Genomic DNA, 27,962 nt, shown 5'->3' with positions numbered 1-27,962 from the left:
ACATCAAAGTCGGAAGGGGGGGGGGGGGGAGGGTTTGCATTTATTTCCAACGACAGACAGTAAATACAGCTGCTCTCTTCTCTCTCAGAGTGTAAAACTCTTCCACAGCGAGCTGAGGCTTGTATGTTTTCCTGAATCCTGTGTTTGTGTGTACGTATACATACTGGCTTCTTGTTTGTGTGCACGTGTGTGTGTGTGTGTGTGTGTGTGTGTGTGTGTCCAATGTCACAACACACGCATCAAGGCGGTCACTCATGGTTTACAATAAAGTTACATAATTTGTGGACAATGTCTACCATCATATGTGCTTCTTCCAATAATATATTCAAAAACTAGTACATTAAGCATATTAAGCAGAGTAAGCTCCAGAAAATATTCACATACATTTATGAAACAGCACCAGAATATTGCATATATTTTTTATTAAGGGTTAAGACTAAGCTTTAGGTTGTCAGTACCTATGTGTGGTTTATACAGTAAACAGGTACTCGGTTGTATTGCCTGACAATGCTATTTAAGTGTACTATTCAGGCTCGGGGATTTATTCTACTGTGAAATGTACTTAAATCTAAATGGTCATGATTACAAAATGGTTAACAGGCACATCTCACCTGGACAACATTTCAAACAGCTCAGGTATTTAAAAAGACTTTAGGAAAGGTTTGATTTCACCGATATCTTCGTTTAGTCATTTAAATGTCAGTCGTTTAAAATCAAGCACACCTTAAATTCTTTAAATACGTATTGAGCGGTTTCAAATGACTGGCCCACTGTGTTAGCACCAGAAGGTTGAACCTTTGTTTCTGTGTGATGGAAAACACAAAAAAATACAACAGAAAGTCACAACATAGAAAAACAAAATGCATATATATATCTATATATATATAAAAGCATAAAGATCCTGAATAAATGAGATGGCCACTGTGGGCAAGTGAACATTGTTTTCCTCATAATCTCTCACCATCTTTCACTCTTTTTCTCCCCTGTGGCTTCATCATGATCATCATCATCATCATCATCCTCAGTGTCTTTGGTCCATGTGCACAATGTCAAGATGGAATGTAAAAACAAAACAAACAAACAAACAGGTGTTCTCGTTGCAATGGTGATGGAGGACAAATCCATGGTCGTGTGTGGGAGGGATTACAGCGCCCATAAATTAACTGAAAAACAATGACAAACAATAAACAAAATAAATTAAATGACTACTTTGAGGAATTAAGAAATGAATGATAAAGATTTCTACAGAAAACTAATGAAGTAGAGCAGAAGCAAAGAGGTGCTGCAGTTAAAATAACTACCACTGCTCGCGTTAGTGAATAGAAAGGAATCGTTTGAGCCGTCACAACTGCGTTCCATATGATAGCGCTACTGTTTCCTTCTCAAACATCGCTCCTGAATGCATCGTCTGCAATGTTACTTTTTTTACATGTCAACAAGTTGCCTCGTGACAAATCTTTAGAGAGCAAATGAATCACATAAGAGGTAAAACCGGTGGGATGTCCTTCACAAACCACAAAATGGAAGATCAGTTTCCTCAAACGGCACAGAGAGCAGAGTGCGTGAGCCGCCACAAGATGGAGCCAAGTGCCTTCACTTCCATTCTCGGAGAGGAAGAGTCGGAGGATAAGGGCAAGAAGGACTACTTTAACTACCAGCCAGGCACAGCCCACTGAAAATCATTGTCCAGAGCTCAGCGTGTGATTTCAGATCATTTCTAACCTCCCAGACAGCCATCGGATATTCAGATAGTATCAGTACAGAAGATTAAAGATTAACGTGGAGACTTAAAAGCACCAAACGTATACATTTACGATGGTTCGCTATTCTAGTCTATCCAAAAAAGATGCTGTACAGTGAAGTATACATTGTTTTTGTACCTGAGTCATCATGATTACTTAGTATGCACCTAAAGAAAACAGTTCTGCCCCGTTTGAACTGTAGTCCGCGTCACCTCTTCAGAAGCGAAGCTTTAAATGGCTTCACTGCCTCCTTTCCTGAATATCCAGAATAATTAGAGCGAGGCAAAAGGAAAGAGTGAAAGGACAGGAAATGTTAAGCTCGGGCAGGACAAAAAAAAAAAAAAAGGGAGGAAGTTTCCTTGACACATGCCAGGCCTTTATAAAAGCTGAAACGCTTGCGTACTGGAGATAGGTCGACGACTGCGCGGCTCATTAATGTGACACTGTGCCACACTGTGACTGGGCGGAATGCACACCGCCTGCTTAAAGACTTGTAACAGGGGTTAGAGAGCAAAAAGTGAAGGGGTGAGATAAGCAAGAGAAGCCAGTGTACAAAAAAAAGGAAATCATTTCAGAATTTAAGGCCCAGGATTAGTTAAAGAAAGGAGCAGGGTTGGGGAAAAAAAGCAGCTCCCCGCTATGGAGAAGGAGAGTGAGGAGAGTGAGCGACAGGAAAGGAGGGATCGGCTTACTTTTTCTTGTCCTTGTCCTTCTTGAGGGGCTGAGATAAGGCGAGCGTCTCGGCCGCCACCTTCTTCCTGTTGAAGGCGTTCATCTCCTCCTCCAGGTCTCTCCGCTTCTCCTCCACCTTCCTCTTCTCCTCCTGGTGCATCCGCTTCAGCTGCTCGAACTTGTCATGCAGCTGAGGAGGGGGGGGGGGGAGAGGAGGAGGAGGGTGGTGATGGACAGACAGGACGGGGGTGAGGAAGGAGGTTTTAATTGCTACGTGCCAACAGTTAATTTAACCCTTAGTGTTGAAATGGACCCAACAATAGAATAAACTGACTGCAAACAAAAATGGACATAGCTCCTCGCCTCCATCTCACCCATTAATTCATATATGAGGGCATGTATTATCATTATACTCATTACTCTCTGTAGTTGCAGTGTTGGTGTGTGAACATATCAACGACCATTTAAAATGAAACATACTGCATCGATAACCATAATTCCCCCTTGAGACTGACCTCTCGCTCCTTTTCTTTTAGCTCTGCTTCCGTCTCTTTTACTTTGTTGACGAACATTTGTCGCATTTCTTCCTCTTTGTGCTGCAGATCCCCCAGGAACTCTTTCCTCTTGGCCTCGTACGTCTCTTGAAGACTGGACAGAAGAGAAGACGGTAATATAGATCAGGTATTGTCAGTATCTCCGTGGTTTTGGGATTTGTGTGTGTTCTCCCTCTCCTCTCCCTCTACCTGAACGGCTGGCTGTCGGGGTCTGTGTCTTTGAAGCCCATCTCCTCCAGCTTACAGCGCCGGTACAGCTCGTAGTGGCGAGCGTGGGTCTGCTCCCTCAGATCCTCCATGTTCACCCTGATCAGCATCTCTCGGAGTTTCACAAAGTCGCAGTGGCTCTCGTTCTCGACTAAAAAGGAAAACCAACATCAGAATTAGTTTGTTAGTCAATTCCAATACATGAACTAATTCTGATATGGTGTGTGAAGAACTGGTTTTGTCTGTCAGAGATTGGAATGTGCAGTCGCATCTCGTTTCCAGTTCCGAGTCTTTTTTTCTGTCCTTCATTCGGTGGCTGTCTGTCTCTTTCATTACTTCCAACTTATTTTAACAACCCATCTGTCACCCTGTTACCCTCACTTCCTCTCCATCAGGAGCAGGAAATCACACCACGTCTCGACAGGAATGTGAAGTTGTCCCAAGAACAAATGAATAAATCAACATTTGGCATCCATCAAATAAAAATAAAGAAATCTATCACAGTTTGTTGACAAAGAGGAGTTGATGAATCAGAGATGTTCTGCACTTTTAATGTTTCATACTGGAGCAACTTAGACAACGTCACTTTAGTTTCCTGTCTGAGTGACTCTCACAGTTAGGCGGTTTCACGGTGAGGAAAGGGCAGACAGCGCTTCCTGCCTGACAGACACAGCTGAGGGGAAGGCGTCCATTCCGATGAAGCCTTTTCACTCACACGTCACCTCATTTACGCCGTCGCAACAACACGGGCTGTTCCGTTTTTACTTCTGTCAGAGGCCACGGCGAAGGTCAGTGTGGGAGGAGCAAGAGTACCTACATGTGGACTGAACTTTGAGGATGAAGTCTGAATTAGTTGTTCAGCTCTACTGCAGACATCCCTGCAGCCAGAATCCTTTTCTGCTGACTCTCCCATTCTGCTCTTCTAATCAAGAATAATCACTCCTCTCTCTTTGAAAATAAAGCTTTTTCGTCTTGACGTTATTTTTTCCCCTCCATTCACAGACTTAATAATACCCAGTCTATGTGGAAACTTGGACAACTTCTAACTATTTGATATGCTCAATCTCCTCCAATCTTTAAATTGCTGCAAAACCTGGCGCACAACCTAAAGCAGCTGTGACTGGTTAAAATGGGCACGTGTTGTCAGGAGAAAAAATGACTTTTTATGTGATCAACCTGTTAGCAAACCTCAGAACGATGCTATGAGGAGCTTTTCTGTCGTCTCTGTGGTGACTGAGGGCATGTGCGGAGCTGAAGCACGTTGCGTTTCAGGGCTGAAGCATTAATGCCCGAAACCCCCGGAGTGGAGAACGGGATGTGTGATGTGTTTAAATACCACCACAAGCTGTGAGCTCTGAGGATGTAAAGACGGCGATAATGATATTTAAAAAGCCCCAATTAGCGCGGCATTGAGCTGCTCCTGACTGAAAATACTGGGAAAGCAGCCTGCAGTGCATGATAGCAGCATCCAAAAAAGTGCAACATAATACAGTCGGAGTGCCTGAACACCCAAAGAAATAACACGTTCCTTCATTAGACTAGAAAAAGCACCAACTCACCCTCGTCTACTTAAACGCTTTTGGACCCAGAACACGTCTTAAAAAGTCGTGAAATTGTGGCCAGCATGCAGCTGTCTGCTCTTATTTTTACTCAAATTTGCTGGTTGACCACACATCGTTAGTGAGAGTATACAAGTTAAAAACAGACATGAGCTGTTCTCCGAGGCTACCGACATTGCCTGTTCATTTGGCATCTAATAGTCTCTCTGTACTGGCCCCCCCGCTGAGGGCTGAATGAGGGCCAATCCTCTGACTGAGCCCTCAAGATATCAAAGCACAGGGCTCTGCAGACGCCAGCATGAGAACAGAAACATTCAAACGCAGACACGGCTGCAATAAATCTAAAGTTACAAAAAAAAAAAAAAATGAATGGAAATAGACAACTGTGCAAAATGAAAATACATCAAAATGATGCATGTGTCCCAGGCTGATCATTTGTTCCTTTGGGTAAGCGAAAGCATTTATAAAATAGCAGAATTATTTACATGACAGCAGCTGCTGTAAAGCTACATGGTGAATGTTACCATATCTGGTGTCTTGTGTAAGATATCAGCAACATTTACAGAAAATATGATACAACAAAGCTAGGAGTCTACAGCCATACTAGAAGCTCTGTGAGGCATAAAATATCTTGTAAAAATCCCTCTGATAGTTGTCTAGACATTTCACTTCAAACCAATGTGGACCTCATGGTGGTGCTAGATCAAACGTCAAAAGGATTCGTCGGGGAACCATTACAGTCTGAGCAAGATCCCGTGACAATCCATCCAGCAGATGCTTAGATATTTCACTGGATAAGTGACAACTTTGATCTGCTGGTGGCTCTAAAAGAAAAGTGTGGATATCTGAACCAGATCTGATTGGAATTCTACCATTAAGTGTAAACAAGTCAATCTGCTGGGGATCAGCAGAGTAACCGTTCGTCCTCTGGAGACCATGAATATCGATACAAAATGTCATGGCAGTACAAATTGTTGTAAATCAAGACATTGTCTGTCTCATCACTTTTGCAATTGAGATTTGTTTATTTTTTTTAAATTCTAGAATATTAATTCTTTCTTTTTCCCCAAAAGATAATTTATTATAACCAAAGGAAATAAAATGGACGACGGAGACTCGGATGCAAAGTCTGTGATTGATAACGTCCGTGTTCACACACAAACACCCACTACAACATGTGTGCACGGTTGAACAAACACAGAAGCTAGCAGAGAAGAAATATGACGGGGCTCTGCTACATGTCTCAGATGTCTGGAGTTCAGAGATAACAGAGCATCAAGATCCTGAGGGAAGATAAACACACACACACAGAGACAGAGAGAGAGAGAGAGAGAGAGAGAGAGAGAGAGAGAGAGAGAGAGAGAGAGAGAGAGAGAGAGAGAGAGAGAGAGAGAGAGCTTCAACTACTCTTATCAGTAGACAGTCCTTCCTTTGTCTTCCTTCCAGTTGATGGAAATTTCCCATGGCTCTTCGAAAGGTTACCATAACCCGTCTATATGACATCTGGCATCTGCAAACTGTTTCCATTGACAGAGGCCGTCCTTTCAGTCGGAAAAATGGAGTAAAAACACTAAAACGTCTGTCCTCCGATACTGTGACATCAAGATCAAGTGTGTTGTGAGTGGTGGGCCAGCAGTTTACAAGCAGGCCGACTAAAAGCCAAGTCGTTTTCTTGTAATACATCCCATCAGAGCAGTTGTTAGGCAGAGATGGACAGGGCCGATAGGATGATTAGATGCAGATAATTACAAAACCTAAAAACAGATGACAACGTAGAAATAATACATTTATCTTGTGATTCTCGTATGTAAACATAGGCCCAATCAGTATTCCTTTCATGCAACATCTGGCATTGTGTGCGTCTCTGAACTAATCACAATTTTAAAGATAGTCTGGTTCTACTCTGAAGTTTTACTACTAAATGATTTTGCATCATCAGAGAAAAGAAAATGTAGATTCATTTGTTTGATGTTGTCGGTTACGTGACGATCTGCACCGTGTATTCTTGACATTCCACAATCACCGTTTTGCTGCATTTATATCAACCTCTTGTTAATTGCTGCTGAAGAATAACACGATCACTGCGATGGAGATGAATTCCAAAGAAATGAGTTTACAGTAAACCAGAGATAACTTTTTGCAGGAGGCTTCATGGTGACTGATGGAGTCAGAGGGAATCTGTTCCCCAGGAGACACACAGCAGGCTTTATAAATAACCACAGAGTGATCCTCTGAGGGTTGGGGAATGAGAGTGGTCAGGGGAGGAGAGGAGGACGGTAGAGCGAGGAAAGGAAGGAAGAGAGAGAGAGAGAGAGAGAGAGAGAGAGAGAGAGAGAGAGAGAGAGAGAGAGAGAGAGAGACTCAGTGTATCTGAGCAGTAATATTCCCACAGCAAATATTCCCACAGCACAACTCTTGGTGACATTATTAAATTAAAATGTTTTCTCTCACTGACAAGCACAGAGGAATGAGCTGTGGAAACAAAGATGTCTCCATGGACAATGCTTGCGTGCTAACATACAGGCATATATGCACGCCACACACACACACACACACACACACACACACACACACAGAAATATACAGGGAGAAATATACCGTCCATGCTCACAAAGAAAGACATTTAACACCGTTCACACACACAAACGCACGCCGGCAACTCCCTAAAACAATCTCTACCCGCTCGTCCTTCCTCGAGGGTATAAATAAACAGGAAAACTGTGTGACGCGCTGGCCACTGTGCTGTGAGCAGGAGAACATCTTTCCTCATGGAGACCGATAGATGCCTTGCTTCTGCAGCTGCTGAGTTATGCTGCATGCAGATTCTCCATAAGTGACAAAGCAAGGCTGCGAGGAACGGAAAGAGGCTGAGCCATGTACTTCCTCGAGAATGATACGCCCATGACCGCTTTCAGGTGAGGGAGGTCGTGAGTGCCACTGGACGGCGATCAGCAACATTTTTCTAAGTAACTTGAGAATGGTTCTCACCTTGCACGATACCCCAGGGGTACTGTCTGGCCCTCACGGTTTTGTTGCCCACTTTGATCTCTTCCACGCTCCCGACCACAGCGAAGGGCAGATGGGCCTACACAGAAAAAAAAGAAAAACATGCGTGTTAAAAAGGTCAAGAGGCCACCGATGTAACTGGAGCCATTAAAAGGGGGCGGAGTCCCAGCTCCCTCTTTCTTAAAGAGTTTCTTCATGCTGAGATTCTTTGTAGCACAACAAGCATTTCACAAGTTGCATTTCACTAGACACAAACATTTTATGTACAAATGACACAACAAACAAGATCAATGAAGATTAAGCGTTTACTTCCAAATAAAACTTCAATGTGGCTCCCTATTATCGTTCACAACCAGACCACACCAGAGAGAAGTGTGTCCACGCTGTGTTTTAACTTTAACATGTGGCTCAGCTGGGGCTGAGAGGCCTATTTAGTTTAAGTGATAAAACACACACACACTTTCTTATTGCTCTCAGAGCTACTACAGCCTCGTTAGGATCGACAGTGAAGCATCATGGGGAAAAACACGCCCGATGCGCAAACCTCAAAAATGAGGTGGCGGGTTGAAACCAGCTGGCTGGTTGCAGCTCAGAGGAACAAGCTGGTGAGTGTGGGCGCTGATGTAAGCGACTATGAATAGATGGGGATACAGTACGAGGACTGCGTCTGGGCAAACCAGATCACGTCTGATTTATCCGTGAGAGAATTTACCGTTTGTGCATGCGTGGGTGTGTGTTGGAGCACAGTGTGGTTATATGCATCATCCCCATTATAAAACCGGAACTAAAAAAGGCCAAAATAACGTGTAGATTCAGTTTAATTGCTAAATGCATATTCTTATTTCTATATAACTGGTTTATTTTGACAATGGAAAATGTCAGTGTCACGTCCATAGAGCATAGTATCATTCTACATTTAACACATTCATGTGTGTACTAAAACACATTTCTAGTAAAAAGTCAAATGGTTGGAAGAGAAATGTGCGAGTGTCACAACGCGACTTACGTTCATGGAGGCGTTGATCTCACTGACGGCGTCGTCGTCTGTTGGGAACTGATATATCTGGACACCGTTGCTCACCAGCTCACTCATAATCTTTATTTTGAATTTATGGAGCTCACTCTTGGAGATTGTGTCCGCTTTGGCAATGATGGGAATAATATTGACCTGAGGAGAGGATGAGAGAAAGAGAGGGGACTTAATAAACAGAGTTATTGAATGTGTAGCGCAGCGTCCTAGTTTGTTGCCTGAAATACACATGCATTCGCATATTGAAAGCTGCTTTGTGTTAAAGCGAATACGTGGAATTAATTATGTAATGTTTTTTTTTTTTAGTCTGACATGCATCTTCATGACGAGACTAAATGCGCTTAATATGATGAGAGCAGATGCACAGATAATCAACACAATGTCTTCAGATTAGAGCAAATAACCTCCCTATGTCAGCGGGTAATGAACAAACACTCTGAATAAAGCAATGAAGATATTGAAGACCCAATTACAAAACTAAAAACAAACTCAGCGCACTGCTATTCATGGCTGACGAGGCCATATGCAGCAACACTGTACAGTAAACGAGCTCAGTCAGAACCCCGACAGATACATAAAACAAACGGTGATTATGAAAACAAACTAGGCTCCGATCAGCAGCAGATGTGCAGAAATCAACACACAGTTTGTCTGCATTCCTTTCTGTGTGGCTGCATTACCCCCCCGATCACTAACCCGGGAGGACGAGGAGGATCCCCACAGATTCACTCATCACTTCCAACAGTGTGCCTCGGAGGCACAACCGGAGCTTGTTAGGAGTCACATTACAGGCTCATCATACTTTATGGGATCATTAATTTACAGCAGGGCAGCCAGTATCATGATTTAAGCATTATTAACAAACCACGTTCACTAATCGGGTTCCAGCGCTGACGGAAGACTCGGTGAGGAGGAGGAGGGGGGGGGGGGGGGGGGGGGGGCAGTGAGATTTGTTCACTTCCCACAACCCAGTTTTCCCAGCTGACCACAGGGTATTCCCAAATAGTCGTCAGTGTTTGTTCTGAACAGCTAGGAGCACCAGATGGGTCGAGCAGGTTGCATGTGAGATCATTATTGAAGAAGAAGAAATTAACATATCCTGATATATTTCCTATTTCTGGCTTCTTTTTCTTTTTTTAATATCTGTATATGAACAGATTGAGGAGTGTGTCAGTGTTCAAGGCATATAAGAACCATGTTGATACGTTCTGAACTGTACCTGTCCCTTTTACCTCACACAGTGTCTCATAATTAACTAGTAATGATTTACTCTTATTCAGGAAATAAATATTTAAAACAAAAAGGACGCCTTCTTCAGGACCGTATCTCTCTTCCTGCCTTCATCCACCACAAAGCAAACTCACTGTAGTGGCCTTCAGCCGTCCTCTGTAGGGGGGGGGGGGGCAGTGAATCAGACTCCATTTACTAGAAAAACACCATTGTCTAGAACTCTACCGACTGAGGGAACAGTTGTCTTTGGTCTGCTGCCCTGGCGTTTCCTGCTGCAGGGCTATCTGGTAGACAGCTCTGCATTTTATTTATCTTTAGTTTCCAGATAAACGTTTATCAGAGTAGAATTAAGGTCTAGAGTCATGTTTTTGACTGTCAATGGGAGCATATATATGCCTCCAATGGAAATAAAATGTAAAAGTGTAAACTTGAATCATCCCTGAATGAACCAACACCAGTTACAGTTTCTTAAATGAGAGGATTTGCTGACTTTCTCTGTTTTACAACAGCAACGTTTTAAGTGTTGGACTGTTGGTTGGACAAAACAAATGATTTTTAACTTTTCACTTTGGGATCTGGGAACATATGGAGGGCCTTTTTTTCAGTATTTTTGACATTTTACATACTAAACAGTGAATCGGTTCATTGAAAAATAACTAATATGATGAAAATAATCATTAGTCGAAGCACTAGTTACTTTGTGACTTAGTCAGGCTTTTGTTCAGGCCTATCGGAGCAAAGCAGGTGCTTTTGTGGAGGACCTGTAGCCATCCAGAGCTTATAGAAATGTGCAAAGATTGATAGTATGTGGGGAGCAACTGCAAATATTGCCGGCAACACATTATTATTTCATGTAGAATGAGACCACTGCATAAAAACACCCCATCAAGGCTGTAAAATAAAACAGCGTCGCCTCCACGCTGTGGTCCCTCAACACTGGCATGCTGTCAGATAAAACACTGGTCATATTTCACATCGTGGAAAGATTGCTGGGACGGAGCCGCCGGGGTCGGAGCGGTGTTCACCGTGGCCACCCACTCAGCCTAAAACTCAACCCACTGCTCTGCTGTTAATCATTTTGGGAGTAAAGTGCCCGCCGCCATCATTGCTGTTATTTTACACTTCCAACACTTCCTGGCACTGTGCAAATAAAAGAAAATTTGGATCGGGGCCCTTTTCTATGTGAAGTCCTCTCTGCTGAAAGGTATTCTGGTCCCTGACTCTGGCCTTAGAAATACAGCTGGTCCTCAGGTGAAAAGCAGTAACGATGGCTCAAATTGGAATAAATTACAAAGTATGAAAACTGTGTTCGATGAAGTGAAATATTTCCAGGAGACATTTGGCAGCCGTGCGTCGATAGCTGGCGGAGGTGAGCCGGCAGCTTTTTTGGTCACCAGCTGACCATCTGCTGTGTTCTGGACTCATTATCATTGCATCACCAGACACAAGCAGAGCCATTCATACAACAGTGTGATCAGTAGTTGTATGTATACATTTGACTGTAACTAAACTTCATCCATCAGTGAAGCTTAAAGCGTTGTGGAAGGATATTAAGAAGCTTCACACACGCTGAAACCAAGATTTAGGATTTTTTTTTTTTTTAAACGGTTTTAGCTGTTTAGGTTGAATTTAATCAAGCGTATAATAAAAACTGTTGTTTAATATGCATGCCTATATGTTTCTTTGGATTACAAAGAAAGGAGTCTGGTAGGTAGCATAAGTAGCAATAGCCACACGAGGCTCAATCTTCAACTGCCAAAGAAAAAGATGGCCCCAAATATTAAAATTAAAACTCAACATATTCAACATGCCTCCAACTTCAACCTTAGAATTTGCTTTCTAGCCCTTTCCGACACTAAAACTCACTCCCCCCCCCTTTCTTTCACGCTCCAAACGCTGCTGTGATGAGAGTTTTTTTCCCACCAGATTTCTAATTGAGGCCAAGCCAGTGATTGCGCCTCTACTGGGCTGCACTCATCGGACGCACGGCAAAACACTGATCAATAATCTGTGGAGTAATACTCACACAAAAGCAATCAAAAACTCACAAATCAATGTGGCTCTGAATGGGATTATTGACTGCTGTACTACTGCAAATATGTCAGACGGGAACTCTGTATTAGTAAGACGAGCATCGGGAAGGTGTACTTTAGGATTTTCTATGTATCTATTTATATACAGTTTTTTGTATTTTATGGTAATTCAGAAAGTGGGCTGGACCTTAACAGAGCAAACCAAACATCTTTACTTGCAAAAAATATGCAACACGATGACTTTTAAGTCTGAAAACTCATATAGGGCAGGTTTTGTGAACTTTTCTTGAAATCCGGTCCACGCCCAACCAGAACGATCTCCACGTCTCAGTGAAATGCACACCGGTCACAGTGAAAGGGAGGTCGGGTTTCAGCAACACCGATAGTTCCTCACAGACAAAGGGAAAGGATCAGCGGTGTGAGAGTGTGCTTTTTGCTAAAGGGCACAGCGTATGACGGGGGTTTTTGGGTGTACCTTGCTGTCCAGTTTTTTCATCGTGACGAGGTCCAGAGACTTGAGGGAGTGTCCTGTCGGGGCGATGAAATAAAGGCAGATGTGGATCCGGGTGTCGTGGTAGTTAAACAGCGAGCGCTTGATCTTCAGCTCTTCCTGGAGAAAGTTTTCAAACTCGGTGTCGATGTAGTCGACGATGGGCTTGTAACTGTGGAGACAGCCAAAGAGAAACTGTAAAGATCTACGTCTGTGGGTATAAGCGTAAATATTTGTCTTCTTGTTCATGTGTTTGTGATGAATGTGAAAGGAAATATGGACTTGTCACTGGGGAAATGAACCAATTTTCAGTAACTGTGTGATCTGATTCACAGCTTAGAGCTGTACAGCTCAGCAAGGCAGGAAATGTGTGCTCGTGCTTATGGGAGTCTGAGTGAAACAAATCACAGAGGATGCTAAACATCCCGTCCTCTCTCACACACTGCTCTGGTGGTCTTTGTAGCCTTCAGTGTCACCAGTAAATCACAGCAAGTAGGAATGTGCGGAATGAAAACATCAAAGTTTTGTAGCATTTTTGCACGTGCAGCTGAACAAACAAGACCAGAAGGGAAGGTCAAATTCAACGCATTGCAAGAGGAAACTAACTCCGACATGAACCAATACTCAGGGAAATGATAGACCCCTCCTACAAGAGGTACCTGCGACAGTAAAAGTGCCACTCTGAGCACACCTACAAGAAACAAGCCTAAAATGTGCAGCTTCAGCGCTATGAGGAGGCTGATCTCTAGATTGGATAGCCAGCTGTTTCTGTGTGTGCTGGTGGTGGTTAGTGGCAACGATTGCTTAATCTAATAGCAGTCTTTCCACATTTTACAGCTCAGAGTGACACATGAGTCCACATTTTTACTCTACATCCTCAGCCAGCAGCATGTCTACAGTCATCTGTCCTCTCCCTACACATCTCTCTTCCCTCTTCTCTGAGGAATGCAGCGACTCTGACCTTTTGAGTCCCTCAGTGTGCGTTTACAGTCCACTGCCGGGGTCCGTCCTCCAGCCCGTTGGTTTATACGGCCTACAGAGAGCGCTGCTATCAAAAGGGCGTGAGAGTGCTGCTCGCTGGCTAGGTCACAACAAGAACACTACATTCCACAGCTGCATGTCAAAAAAAGAAAAAAAAAAAAGATCTGCTATTTCCTCTTTATTGCTGTCCCTCCTCGTCTTATTCCCATCCTACAGAGAAAAGCCAAACCCGGACCGATATCAGTGTGTGTTCTCGTGCATTCAGACATCTTTTGACTCTCATCACGTCACCGATCACCATCTCACCACCCTCACCACCCTCACCTGTCCTCTTTGTTGATCTGATCGCCGAAGCCGACGGTGTCTACGATGGTCAGTTTGAGGTTGACGTTGCTTTCTGGCAGGTCGTATGTTCGCGGCCGCAGATACACGCCGTTCTGGTAATGGCTCGCCTCCTCGTTCTCAAACATGGTGTTGAAGAGCGTGTTCATTAACGTGGACTTGCCGATACCGGTCTCCCCTGTGGATGGGAGGAAGTAGAGCGAGAGAGGGAGGGAGTTCAATCACGCATTCTTTCATGCCGTTTGGGAGCAAAACAAATCAAGCAAAGGTGGAGGGAAAATGTTCACACGCTGCTGTTTGGTACTCACCTACACAGAGAATGTTGAAACAAAATCCCTGTGTGACCGATTTGCTGACCAGTTGGTCGGGGAGGCTGTCAAATCCAACATGTCCGCCCAAATTTAGGTTGCGCTTCTCTTCATTCTGAGAGACACAAATAAAAACAAAGCATTGAAAGTCCGGTCGCATGAGAGGAAGACATGGGGAAGACATTAGTCAGAGCTGAAGCTGGAGCAATCCCATTCCGATGCAAATGAAAAGACCCAGCATGCATTGTGCAGATGTAAAACTCATCGCCCAACATTATGAGATAGATACGAGGGTCCTGAGAGGATGAGCTTCATGAATAATCTTTCACAAGCATGAGGAACTAAAGACATTTCCACACGGGGGAGAGATGCACTTTCTAGCAACCAGAGACATGAACTCATTCAGACATTTAATCGTGTGGAAAGTCAGTCACAGTTGCAGTGTGTGAGCTTAGCAGGTCTTTGGAATAATCACAACATAAACATTTCAAAGCTACTCCTTTCTGTTACTTCAGCACTGATGAGTCCCAGCCACATAGCACAAGTAATATTAAGATTGCCACAGACGGACAAAACTATCGGGTCGTAAGTGTTCTCCTCTTCGATCCCCCTTATCCGACCCATCTGAAGGATAGACGGTGGGTGACAAGAGGGAGTGTGTTAGAGACGGACAGCACCTTGAGATGAATGGGGCCACCCGAGCTCTCGCCTGGCTCGGCCATGAAGGAGCGCATACTTGAAGGCTGATGTCACCGAGCACAGGCAGCCTGAGAGCAGAGCTGAACGCAGCCCGACTCTGCTGAGCCGAGAGGTGGAGGCCGGCTCTGCATGAGCTATAAACCTCACACAAGAAAGGAGGACCACTGCACGTGTGCGTGTGTGTGTGTGTGTGTGTGTGCGTGCGTGCGTGTGAAAAAGAAGAAGAAGAAAAAAAGAGAAATGGGGCTTAATGTGTCAGGAAACACCACTGGAGTGATCTGGCGTGAGCTGAGCGAGGCAATACTGAGCTGAAGCACACTGTGACTTTATTACATTACCATCTGTGTTCAATGAAAAGAAAAAAAATCTATACAAGCTGTAAATAGAGCGATGCACTTCCAGTTCCCTCGTCTCAAAGTCAAGACGTTAAAGACGCTAAAGACGTTTTAATTTTAATGGTTAGTCAGGTAGCAGCAAAGGCTCATTTAAAAACTTTAAATTAACATTGGAGGGTTGCAATTCCATTTTTTTATGACATATAGCTTCTTTTGTTCCTTACGCGTCTGAATAAACTTAGAGTCCTTTTGAACAAAAGCATCGACCAAATTACTGTACATTTCTGGTTCTCAGTGTTAGTAGGTTAGGGATGAGGAAGAGGAAGAGGCCTTTTTTTTTTAATCACTGTAAACTCAGAACTTGTCAAACAACATTAATGCTTCCCTGTGGTATTCAGTTTGCTTGTGAGATATTCGGACAGATTGCTGGCGGGGATCTCTGGTATCGGGTCTAGAAGGAAGCCGGTGCAATGACTCGCTGGATGCCCGAGTTGTCCGCGATGCATCTTAGCCTTTATTTATCCAGGGAAAGGTAAATGAAGGCCTGCATGCTCTTTCCTACGTGGAAGCTGCCTACCTGCACACAGTTGGGGATTAAGCATCTTGCTAAAGGGCACCTTGAATTTTTTTGTCTGGGAATTTACACTACAGGTCACACAGGCGTACTTCTGCAAACCAAGTGTGCCGATTCAACACATATCTGAGCCTTCAGAGAAGCATTGCTCAAAGTAAAGAAGCACAGCTTATGTCATACTTTTACCTTCCTCCAAACTTATCGAACCACATTGTTGAGATTCTCAGGAAAATAACAAAAGATCCTGACGTAGGTTGAGCAGACTGAGCCGTCAGTAATCTTTGTGTGTAACTCATAAGAGGCAGACGGGTGTGAAGAGCACTATACTAATACTTGACACACGTTGGTTTTGCATTGAGAAACACGGATTTGCTGGCAGGTTTCTCCACTTGTTAAAATAAAACTTTGCAGAAGCAGAAGAAGAGGAAGAAGAAGTGGATCTATGAAAGTTCTTAATCTGCAAAATATCCAGAAACTTGCGTCAACAAAAAAGTAGGAAAATGAAACACTGACCGGACTTACGTTTCATGCAAGTCTATGTTTTCATGCAGATATAGTGAACACATCTCCATGTTTGCTCATTTTCTTGTTTGTACTTTGACTGAATGACCATGACTTTTCCATCTTATGAAGGATTACATGAACCGGAGAGAGGAGAGTAGCAGCGTAAAGTACGCCAGGAATGAGACGCTTCTGGTGAACAACAGGCCGCTCTCAGGCCACGGTAGCACCGGGCCAACAGGAAGTGCCTCACAGAGGGGCCCCAGGTGGCTCCGAGTGAAATGAGGCACAAACCATAGAAGCTAGCTCACAACGCTGTGTGTTGGTATGCTGGCTGGTGGGAGCTGCTCTTTCCCCGTCACCAGTAGGCCTTTTTGTCCAACAGTCCTCTCACTTTCATGGCACTGAGCATGCTGTCTCAGTGTCTCACTGGGACGCTTGAATAGAACAGAGCTTATATGAATGAACCAAACAGTGTGGTCACAGTATGTCTTGTGGCCACACTCTTAACGACTATTACAGAGTCAGCTGAAATTGCAGACTTCAGTAAATGGCTACATGTGATGCATATTTTCATTGTCGCTTTTTGCTGATTAAATGAATGTTTAGTCTATAAAATGACTGATTTTTGGAGCAAATTCACACATGGTATGCTTAAATCAGTGACTGCGGCCCCTTCCCCAAACCCAGGAGGTTTACTGTGGACCCCGGGAAGATTAGCGGCCGCTAAGGCGTCAGCTAACGGGGATCCAGTTAATAAACTAAACTAAACTGTAGCCATGTGTTCAGTGAGTTACGCTGTCGGCTTCAACTTGAGCCCTTTTTTTTTTTTGCCTATATTTGTTGACATTTTGAAAAATTGGCAACATTAGCTATCGGCAATTCCTGTTTGCTTGTTTGATACAGCCATCTCAGGATCTTCTTTTCCTGTGATTCCTAGGCAGATGTATACAGATGTTTCATTGGAGAGAGTGATATCCTGAAGCTAGAAGTGTAGTTATGGATGTTTGCAACTTCAGATTTGACCGATTTACGACTTAATTGCCTCCGTGGGCTGTGTGTCACGGCCACTGTTGCAGCTCATAGAGCACACCGTCACACCTCACAGCTTCAAAGCCTCTGATCGAAACTATTTCTTTTAGTCCAGGATTTAAACTGCAACTCCAGAAGCATTTTCAAACAAAACGTCAACTTAAGAACCGACATGAACTGAAGGCAAAAACAAAGATGTTTTCACTCCAGCGAAACACTCCAGTCCTGACATGACCTGAAGTTGTCGTATCAGTGATTCCGACCGGCTGTCTTTCTGTCCCCTCTACAGCTTCCTTCTGGCCTTCTGGCCTCCTTTCCCACCTGACTTGTGTGTTTTCCACCTGACAGACAGAAGCAACCTGACAGACTGAGACACACACACACACACACACACACACTGAGGGAAGGCCTTTGGAAAGGCTTCAAATATTTACAATAACTTGAGGTGCACTTTGTGTAGAACTAGTTTCCCTTCGATGTCTTGTTTTCACATTCAATTAAAATTTTTTAAAGAGGACAGATCACCTGCTGGATAGTATTCCATACATTCAGGCGTTTTCCACTCCCTACATCTATTATTCATGTTTATTATTTTAAGGCATATATACTCAGACAGGATCCTAAAGAATTTATAATAGGAATTTAAGCATGCTAGCTTTTTAAGAGCATGACATGCACGGCGTTCAGACTTGCAAAAGCTGTATCTTCCTTTGAGTTATTCTGGAAAAGAACATATGAAACTACCGACGTCTATTTCATGACTAAAAATGACTTCTATGACGAATCCTCAGTTGTTTTCTTGAAGGATGAGTGTTCTCAGCTAAGCCTAAGCGCGCCCACAGCAAGCAACACAGCTGTGTTTTGTGTTGAGAGCAGATATATTTTGGGGGCTTCTGGGGCCGAACTCAACTTAGTGGAGACAAAAACCCACGAGCACATTCAGTGCTCTCCAGATGAGGTGTCCAATGACGGTCACGCAGATTTATGAAAGCACCGGACGACCTTTGAATTATAATAATATTCTGAGTGAACGAGCACATTATACTTTAAATATCTGAAGAGGGGTTTTTTTGAATTATGAATTGCAGCACAAAGGATTTTTGTACCACGCCTACGGATTATGTGTCGTGCAATAGTGGTTCTCCTGCTGCTACGTGTGCTAGCTAGCGGTGGTGTTGTAATGGTAAAAATGTTGACGGGTGAGATTCGGATGAGGTGTGTGTCACCAGATATAAAACAAGCTTTCGGTTTATTATCCTATCAAAGGCCTTCTCTCTCTCTCTCTCTCTCTCTCTCTCCCTCTCACTAGTCTCAATGGTACGGCCCCATTACTGCTCCGCCTCGTCACTCATCTGTGCCCAACAGGACAGACAAAACAACACGAGTGAAACAGACGGGAGAGGAGACAGGAACCATTTTACGAGACAGACGCGCGGCTCAATCATCAAACAGACATGCGTCATGACAAAATCATTTTTATAGTTTTGTCAGTTGTGTTATTTAGCCACAAGCTAAAACCTTTATGATTTCTCAATGGATTAGAGGGAAAACTTTGATCTTACTGAACGCTGTTGAACAACACTAGCTGAAATCAGACAGCTCAGGGAGTTAGACTTATTGTTTTGTGCCATTGTTGGACGCAGCAAATCCTGTTTTCGTTTTGTTTTGATGATTAATCAGCGAAGAATCAAGAGAGACTTCTTGCATTGGGCTGTTTTGACTTGTGAAAACAATGCATTTCTCTTATTTTCTTTGTTGTGTCGTCTTCGCCCCCTTCTAGAGCCGTCTCTGCTGAGTCAGCATTCACATGCTTCAGAATCCAAAATCAGAGTTGGAAAAAAAAATGGGACTCTGTGCAGCCTTTTTACAACTGATAAAATAAACGCATCCAAATCCCACGTGAGGCAAATCAACGTTAGAATTAGGGCACTTTGAGCTGAAGAGTCTTTCAACAACACACGACTGCTTGCTGAAGGATTCACTGGGTGCTGCATATTAAAATTGTGAGGCTGTGAAACAGTGTCGAACTTCCAGGCTATCTGCTCCACAGCTGTTCAATGTGGACCACGTTTTATCGTGAACTTTCCTGACTTTGTTCAAAACAGAGAGAGTGCTGGTATTCCAACATCCCAACAAACATCAAAAACTTCATTCAGCTTTTTTCTAACATTTTTTTGGAACGAGCATCACAATTTGGGCTCCGGACGTGTCTTTGGGAAATTCTGACCTAATCTATAGATATTGACTCATCACCACAGAGGCTGCGGCTCGGCTGTCATGATTCATCAACAGCATGGGGTTTGACAGGCTTGCTTGTTCTATATGCGGCCAACATCGGTGCAGTCTGTCGTGAGCAACATGCGGGGGAGCAACACGGACAAGGCACTGGCTTTAAAGGGAAGGCCTTTCAGAATGTGTTTAAAATGTACAATGAATAAAGCACATATGCAGATCATGCATTTGCAAGTTAATATCCCTCACTCTCTGCACAAACAGGCAAAGTGTGCAGTTTCAAAGAGCAAGCGACCTGCCCCCTCATCCCTTATTCCTCGTCTCCCGCCTTTAAGCACTTTGTGAAGCTAATTTTATTTTATGATGCTCGTCGGGGGTCAGTAAGCACTGTACATGCTGAATATCTTGCAGGGCGTTTCATTACATAACCGTTTAAATGAACAGCGTCCTCACTCTATATGCTACACACTCGGATGCAATCAATGGGTGAAAACAATAGATGTGTATTTGGCGCCATTGATCGCCTCGTATGGCTCCGGCCTGGAAAGTTATCCCGATGCTAGCGTGTCCGTGGGACGGGATTGACGCGGGCCAGCAACGCAACCAACCACACATCCCTATCGAATAGCTGCACGTAATTGACAGCATGCCCTTCAAGCACACTTCCAGTTTGTTCAATATGGTCTCACTTAGTTCTGAAAGTTAGACAGGAAGTCGGACAGACGGGGCTGCTGTTGTTCCACTGGCCTGTTTCACAGCATTCTCAGCATTTTTCTAATAAACCGATTCCCTAATTTTGTATTCCAAAAAGAGACATTTTAGAAGTCACAAGTAGGTAATATCTTCTGCAAACCTCCCCCCCTCCTCTTAAACACCTACCTAATTTAAGAAATGCCAAGTGTGCAATAACCCGTGCACCTTCAGGAGTGGCCCGGAGTGTGTTCTTAATCCTTTTATCCCCGACACTCAGTGCTGCTTACTGTCCAATTCACTACCCAAAGATCTCTTCAAGCATCTGCCAAAAAAGTTAATCACCGTCTTTAATTAAATCCCTTCCTATTTATTTCGCCTCGTCGCTATAATATTTGTTTTCCAAATGGCTTTTTTTTGGGGGGGGGGGGGGGTTGTGAATTCCTGAAATTCCTGACAATCTTCCTTTGTGCCATTTTCTTAAGCCTGAATTGCATCACCAAACTGTACAGGGTCACACCTGAATGACAACAGGGCTCGTCACTGTGAAAAACAATGCAGGGTGCATTTCTCCCTCCCACTCATTCATGCCCAACCTAACACACAGGCCATCAGCAATGCAGCCACAACTTGTTTAGCATACGGCCGGTTATAAACTGACGTGGTGTCAGTGTAGAAAGTGAACCACACGTTTAATGTTGCACCCTTTGAACAGGAAGTTAAAATTAAACCACATGGGACTGAGGCCCATCACACTGTAGTTACTGCTATATACATGTAGTAATACAACAGCAAGTAATACACCTTCAACAATGGGTTTATAGCAACTGTGTCATACTTTGAAGTGTTTGTATCTGATAACTAGCCACTGTACTTGAACGGTGATGTGATACAGTAACGTTATCCTACATGTTATCTGTTTACAGCCTTTTCTAATAATGTCAACAGTAAACAGTCTCATGGTGTCATGTGCTGCACCCATATGTGCAGCAACGCATGCGTTGTTGATAAAAACGAAAATAGTCGTAAAACAAGACACGACACTAAAATGGTCAACAAATAGCAGCTTCATCTTAAATTGTGTCGTCAAGTCACCAATCACAGAGATCTGTTTCACCACCATGTCGACTGAACCCACATCACAAGGCTTCAAATGAGCCCGGGAGGGAGGCTTAGCTCCAGCTAACGCAAACACTTTTACTAATCACAACCCGAGTGATTCCCGGCTGCAGAAAAGACCAGAAACCCCGTGGCTCTTACTTACCGAAAACACGTCAACGTCCGTGGCAGCCATGGGTGCGGAATGTATGGTGGTGCGGAATGTATGGAGGTGCAGACTGAAGCAGAGGCGAAAGGGAGCAGCCCTCGTCTCTTCAGTGCAAGCCTGCTAAACGACTGAGTCTGACGGAGAGCGGAAGAGAGGGACACGGGGACGAGACGGAGACGAGCTGGTGACTGTGCGGGGGAGGAGGGCAGCTAGCTGGGCGGTGAGAGGACTCACTGCTGCTTCGCCCCTGTTTTCGCTCAGTCAGGCTAAATCTTTTACTTTGTCTTCGTTTCGACATTGGCTGGGAGTCGATGACTGTGCAAAGGGGCTTGCTTTGTTATCTTAACTGTGTAGCACGGGACAGCAGACAAATAAATCGGTAAACAGCGCTAATATTGGTTTTAATGTACTTCTATTTTGCGCATGCGCATAAATGCGGATGTCATACGTTTTATGAATATTTGCCACGATTTTAACTAGCTTCTGTTTTTAATAATGCTAATATTATATTATTACCATTAATAATACAATAATATTTGATACAGTTTAAAGTCGTTTCCCGTCGGTGTAACGCTCAACGTTTATGCCTACGTTAAAGTAGGGAGTGAACTATCTTGACGTTCAGGTTACATCTTTGGGCGTGACAGATACGTTCCAATATGGCCACTTCTCGGGAACTCCCATTCAGTCCAGGAATGTCATGTTAAACACATTACAAGCCGGGACAGGAGAGAGAAGCACCGCAGAACGACCGAGGGGGAGCACAGATATATGCGTTAGCGTTGGAGATAATAAAACGTGTGTGTGTGTGTTTAGGGCCCGACCCATACTGGATTTTGAGGGTGTTAAATGAAAACCTGGTAATTTGATAAGTTATGGCCATAGCCCTTAATGTGAGCCAGAATTACTTAAAAGTATAAGTAGTCTATATGTAAATGCAAATGCACTAAATAGTTTATATTTCAAATGGTTAGTAGCCTCTAAATGGCAATTAGACTATAGGGTAATAGTTTATATGTGGTATTTTGGAGTAGGCTATTGTGGTTTAATTCTATTCATTTAAAAAAAAAAAAAACACACACTCAGACTTAGCCTACTGATGGGCTACACCAAAGTCTTTACTTTTATTGCGACAAATAATAAACAATGCTTCATTCGTCTTCAGTTTAGACCTATTTTTTCCACTTTCACTTAGCCTGTAGGAAAACAATATGCATATATTATTCAAATTATGTCCACGTCTACGTTCTGCCCCGGAAAGGACTCCTGCAGGTGGGGAGGAGAGAAGTGAGCGGCAAGGTGAGGGCTGCTGTACTCTCACCGGGACAAAGCAGGAAGACAGCGCGCGGCTCTTGGAGTTAGACGTTTTCACTTTAATCCGCGTAAAGTCTATATCGTAATAATGGTTTTGACGCAAGAATCCATCCTGTTGCTGCTGATAGCGGAGGGGGGCAAAGTGAAGAAATCCGACCTGGTGGGGAAATTTAAAGGCTCATTAGACTGCGACGATCCCGCGGAGAAAGAACGGAACAGGGAGCTTTTCAAGACTTTCGTCAACAACGTCGCCTTCGTCAAAGAAATCGACGGTGTCCGGTACGTAGTCGTCAGGAAAACGCATAAGCATTTGCTGGACGGCGCCCGAGAGCCTGAAAATAAAGAGATCCCGCTACCAGGTGAGCGGCAGAGCTCACCTGTGCCAGGGGAGAGGACCGGCAGCTCCGATGATGCACGCGGGGAGAGATCAGCTGTTTCTGAGCCCGATCAAGAGCTGGCAGGTGAAGGTGGAGACAATCCTACAGAATTACTTACTCCTATAGAGCGGGCGTTGCAAAGGAGCAAATACACGGATGTTGGAGTTAAAAGAATGCTGAGTTTTGAGATCCAAAGGCAGGACAGGCATGGAGATAATAGTTCAAGGATGGGTGCATTAAACAAGCCCACCACTGCAAAGAGCAAACCATATGCCTTGCCTCTGAGGATGCCACCCAGCACCACCCAGGTGGAGATCCGCAAACTGAAAAAGGACCCGGACGACCCCGAGCCGGACTCCTTCCGGAGCAAGAGACGGGCCCCTTCAGTGGAGACGAGCATCGGCGGCTCTCCCCAGCTGAGAGGGTCAGTGAGGAGCACCAAGGAGTCAGAGGAGCCCAAAGAGACGAGGGTCCCCTCCTCGGTCCCCCTGGAGCAGTCAGAGCACGAGTGGCTGGTCAAGTGCGCCGCCGGCCTCTGGAGCCAAGTTTACGGCCTGCTACTGAGAGACAACCAGCTGGCAGAGAAGAGGGACTTCATGTCGGGGTTCACCGCTCTGCACTGGGCCGCCAAATGTGGAAACAGTGAAATGCTTGTGAAGATTGTCAACCTATCCAGGCAAGGGGGGGTCGATATCGACGTCAACGCCAGAACACACGGCGGATACACCCCTTTACACATCGCGGCCCTGCACGACCAAGAGTACATCATGGAAAAGCTGGTGGGGGATCTCGGGGCCGATCCGGGCGTCAGGGACAACTGCGGGAAGAGGGCCCACCACTATCTCCACAAAGGCATTTCTGAGAGGGTGAGAGAGATGCTGGGTGAACCCAAAGCCCGGGAGGCTCAGGACTGGGTCCCGCACGACAAAGAGGAGCTGGACCTGGTCCCGGACCTCTCCAAGGGCCTGTATTCAATAAGCCGCCTCTTCCAGCCCCACGTGACGGGCAACAAGAAGAAGCACAAGCAGAGGCCCGGATTTTACTCGCTGAGCGACGAACCCAGCGAGGACCGAGAAGACAGCAGCTTCAGACACAGAGTCTTGTCGGAAGCTTTTATGTAAACTCAGAGGACTTTCTGGTTCTCGTATTCATGAGGAATGAGCGACCAACCGTCATGAGTTTGACCGACATTCCTCTGATTTACAGGCCTTCTTCAACGACGAGAAAAACTCCAAAAGAAATCAATGGCTTCTTTCTTGTTTTATATATTTTCTGACATTTGTCAGATGACATTGTCATCAGCAAGGATGACTGAGACAGTTTTGGTGGGACGTGTCACCTGGATGAGTTGCAGCCTAAGGCAGAGTTTAGAGGTGTAGAATAAAACATGACTCAGAGAATATTCCAGTGGGTCATGTGAGTCGTCTCATTACTCACCGTCTGTGGTCTCTCAAAGGCCTCATCTTCAGTCTTCAGACATAATGTTTCTTTCAAGTTGAATTACTGATTGTCATGAATTCCTGTTTTTCTAAATTAAGAAACGCACACATGACTTGATTAAAATGTATCTTCTCTCTGTGTCTATTTTTGATCAAAATGGGACGTCGATCTGTGACAAAGACATTCTGTTTCTGAAGTAGCAGGGGAAAAAGATGAAGACTCGACTGTTTCCATATCTGAGTGAGGTCATCCTCTCGATTCCCAAAGGCAAAACATGCACAACTAAAAAAAATTTAAAAAATGTGCTGATTTATGGGTGATTTAAACCTCTGGAAGCAACATAATTAATATAATATTATAAATACAAATCTGTGCCTCTGAGGAGGATTTGGAGGACTTGCCTCTTTTTGTCACGGATTAATTGTTAAACACTGTGAAGCAAATAGGAAAAGCAAACATCCCAATTAAATTCCCTGGTGGAAGACAAACATTGGTTTTCTCTGGATTACTATATTATTTGAAAAGGCAAAGGGGCTGTATTCATAAAAGAGGTGCATGTGCAGGCGCTCCATAAATTCTTTCAGTCCCTTTTGCGTGCCAAAGCCTGCGGCTTGAATCCATCCTCTGGCTTGTTGAGACAGCTGGGATCCAGACACACGAGCAGCTGACTAGGAGTGAGCTTATGTTTACATGTGGGTGCCTGAAAGTGTGTGTTAATGCTGCCTTGTTTCCTGTCTGTCATGGTTCCTGGTCCCTGGTTGACCAGATAGAATTAAAGTAAGGTTTTGAATGTGTCAACATGGCGTGCTTAGTGGCAGCTTGTTTGAGAGATTAAAAGAGTCCTGGGTTGAGAAGAAGCTGTGTTAAGAAATAGTATATACGTATATAAGCGTCCTGTGGTCAGCCTCGTTCTCAGACTGCTCGCCTTGTCCCCCGCCTCGAGTCGCCTCCCTCTGTTTTCTTTCGTGTCTCGTGATGTCACTTCCCCAGCAGCTTACATTGTCTTTACGTCAAGACGATGTTTCATCTCAGAGCCTCGGGGTTTTATTAAGCAAATGTTCTTTTCTGCTGCTGCTGCTGCTGCTGTGAGGAGAAAGGCCAACACAGGGTCAGGAACAAGAGCCGGAGTGGTTGAGAGAAGTGCTCTTTAGATACAAGCAGCAGAAATACTATGATGTTAGATGACAGTATTAAAGGGTACTGTGTGTGCAAGGTGGTTGTCAAAATTAGAATATGGAAGTGTGACAAAGTTAAAGGTTAAATTTCATTATGGCGTAATTATATAAAACCACTTCAGACCTTATTACTTAGAGCCTCTCTGAATTTGTGGAGGATTAGAGCTGCCATTAAGAAAAATAAATAAATGACTAAAATAAATTAACAAATAAACTATGGAGCTGGAACCAGGGGCAGTTAGCTTAGCTTATAGCTGGAAACAGCTAGCCTGGCTCTGTCCAAATGTGACAAAATGAATAGCTGCTTCACCTTGTTTCCAGGCTTTATGCTAAGCTAAGTTAACCGACTGCTGGCTGGAGCTTCATATTTGTCCGACAAACATGAGAAGTGGTGTCAATCTTCTCCTCTAACTCTAATAATCTGTGACTTTTATTGATGTCAGCTGATGTTGAGTAGGATTTGATTGAATTTGTCTTCTCCTTTTCTTAATACTCGAGTGTAAACAATCCAGTGTAAATATGTCATGGCTGTATTTGAACAGATTAACAACACAACATGAGTTAGGCCTGCCGCCTGGTGAAGAAAGCTCCACACGATCCTGGGTTTACTCACATTTCAGTTTTAATCATTAGGCTACGTGTCATAAAACCGGAGGCAGTAGAGGAATATAAAGGAGTGCCTGGAATGCATTGGCATTATGAATGACAATGCATATCCCATGTGTGTGTGTCAGCTGGTTACAAACGGGTTAGCTTAATTAGAGCAGCGCTCCGACAGAAACAATCTACTGTAACGAAGAGGCGATAAATCTCGGCATTAAACCAGCACAGTATTCTGGCTTGAAAACAATTAGGGCTTTGTTTAGCCATAACTGCGCTGTGTAATGACCGCCTGAGGTTGGAGCTAGAGGAGGAGACTGAAGGTGTGCTGACATTCCCGCGGGCGGAGAGTTCAGAGTTCAGGTTCAAAAGCGAGATTTGGAGCCACTAATCTGAGCACTTGGCAGAATAATCACTGAGTCAGGATGTGATCTGCACACCTCCATGTAAAATCACGGCCAATTTAACACTTATTTGGTTGCATGAAGCGAACACAATCCCACTTTGTGACCCTTCATGGTTGTAGACGTTGCTTCCCAACGGGAGATGTATGTTTCGAGCACCATTTTCTGTCTCCTCGCCTCCCTGTAGAGGCAGAAAGACACAGTAAGTGATTATCAGCAGCAAAGCTCCTCATTACCCAGCAGCACTGTGCTGCAGTGTTTCAGACCTTCCTGTTTTCTTGTCTGCCGCCGACACCACAAAACGCTCCATAAGTTACACCGCCTTTGCTGTGACGCAAACACCTAATTACCATGCAATTAGTGTCTGACAGACCTTTCTTGTTGAGAATTTCATGAGTTGTGTTTTATGTCCCTGCTGCCTTCAGTGGGAATCTGATTCAAAGTGTTTTTTATTTTTATTTTGTGACGTACCCTAAGTGCTGTCTGGTGTCTCTCTTTGTCTCCATGGGGGTTCATCTGCACATGGGAGAAGTTTGCCTTCAGGGCCACTTTCCGCCAACTGGTTTGTTTTAGAAAATGATCATGGTTTGGGTAAAAATAAACACTTTCTGCCCTGAAGGGAAACTTGTCCCATATGCGTTTCATGTGCCACTTGCCAACTTGAGATCTGTTTTTTTTCCTCAGTCCATTCTTTTAGTGAGCATTTTTATTTTGCTGACAAACACACTGGACGGCAATCCACTGTGAGGCTGAACAAACGAGGGCAGAGATGCATGAAAGAGACAAGAGAGGAGGAAGAGACTGCTGACAATAACTCCCCTTAAACGCATCATTTAGTCCCTAAAATGTGATGTTTTTCAGATTATTTCGCTAGGACCCAGGAGCCGATTAGCTTAGCGAAAAGCACCTGTAAAGATCACCAATTAAACACTTTATATCTTGTTTGTTTAATCTGTAAGAAAATAAATTGTAATGTTACAGGCATTATCCCCCAATTTCATCTGTTTTCCCTTTTCCAGTCTTTATGCTAAGCTAAGCTAACTGCCTTGTTTTGTGGTGAAACATGACAGTATTTAATGTGAAACAGATTTGGTGCATTGCAGAGTTCAATTACATAACACAAAATACCACTTGCAACAAAAGTAGATTTAATCGCTGGTTGTATTTG

The 27,962-nt window shown here is 44.0% G+C and overlaps 2 protein-coding genes across 2 annotated transcripts; one reads left to right on the top strand and one right to left on the bottom strand.

Annotated features, from left to right (window-relative positions):
- Window positions 1-21: 21 nt before the first annotated feature.
- Window positions 22-21,688, bottom strand: septin8a (septin 8a). The gene is made up of 10 exons (XM_076101302.1): window positions 21,482-21,688; window positions 14,155-14,269; window positions 13,829-14,024; window positions 12,509-12,695; window positions 8,747-8,908; window positions 7,723-7,819; window positions 3,158-3,326; window positions 2,930-3,062; window positions 2,435-2,604; window positions 22-1,163 (listed from the first exon to the last, which is right to left on the bottom strand). Exons 1-10 carry the CDS (start codon window positions 21,509-21,511, stop codon window positions 1,160-1,162), a joined length of 1,263 nt encoding a protein of 420 aa, XP_075957417.1. The 5' UTR covers window positions 21,512-21,688; the 3' UTR covers window positions 22-1,159.
- sowahaa (sosondowah ankyrin repeat domain family member Aa) lies at window positions 21,384-24,749 on the top strand. The gene has a single exon (XM_076101301.1). It carries the CDS (start codon window positions 22,887-22,889, stop codon window positions 24,294-24,296), a length of 1,410 nt encoding a protein of 469 aa, XP_075957416.1. The 5' UTR covers window positions 21,384-22,886; the 3' UTR covers window positions 24,297-24,749.
- Window positions 24,750-27,962: the final 3,213 nt, after the last annotated feature.

This window comes from Anarhichas minor, unplaced genomic scaffold (assembly GCF_050575085.1).
Source record: "Anarhichas minor isolate MPS153535 unplaced genomic scaffold, ASM5057508v1 ptg000027l, whole genome shotgun sequence".
In the NCBI taxonomy this organism is placed as follows: domain Eukaryota; kingdom Metazoa; phylum Chordata; class Actinopteri; order Perciformes; family Anarhichadidae; genus Anarhichas; species Anarhichas minor.
The sequence above is the reverse complement of the archived record's forward strand: the minus strand, read 5'-3'. Positions and strand labels throughout refer to the sequence as shown.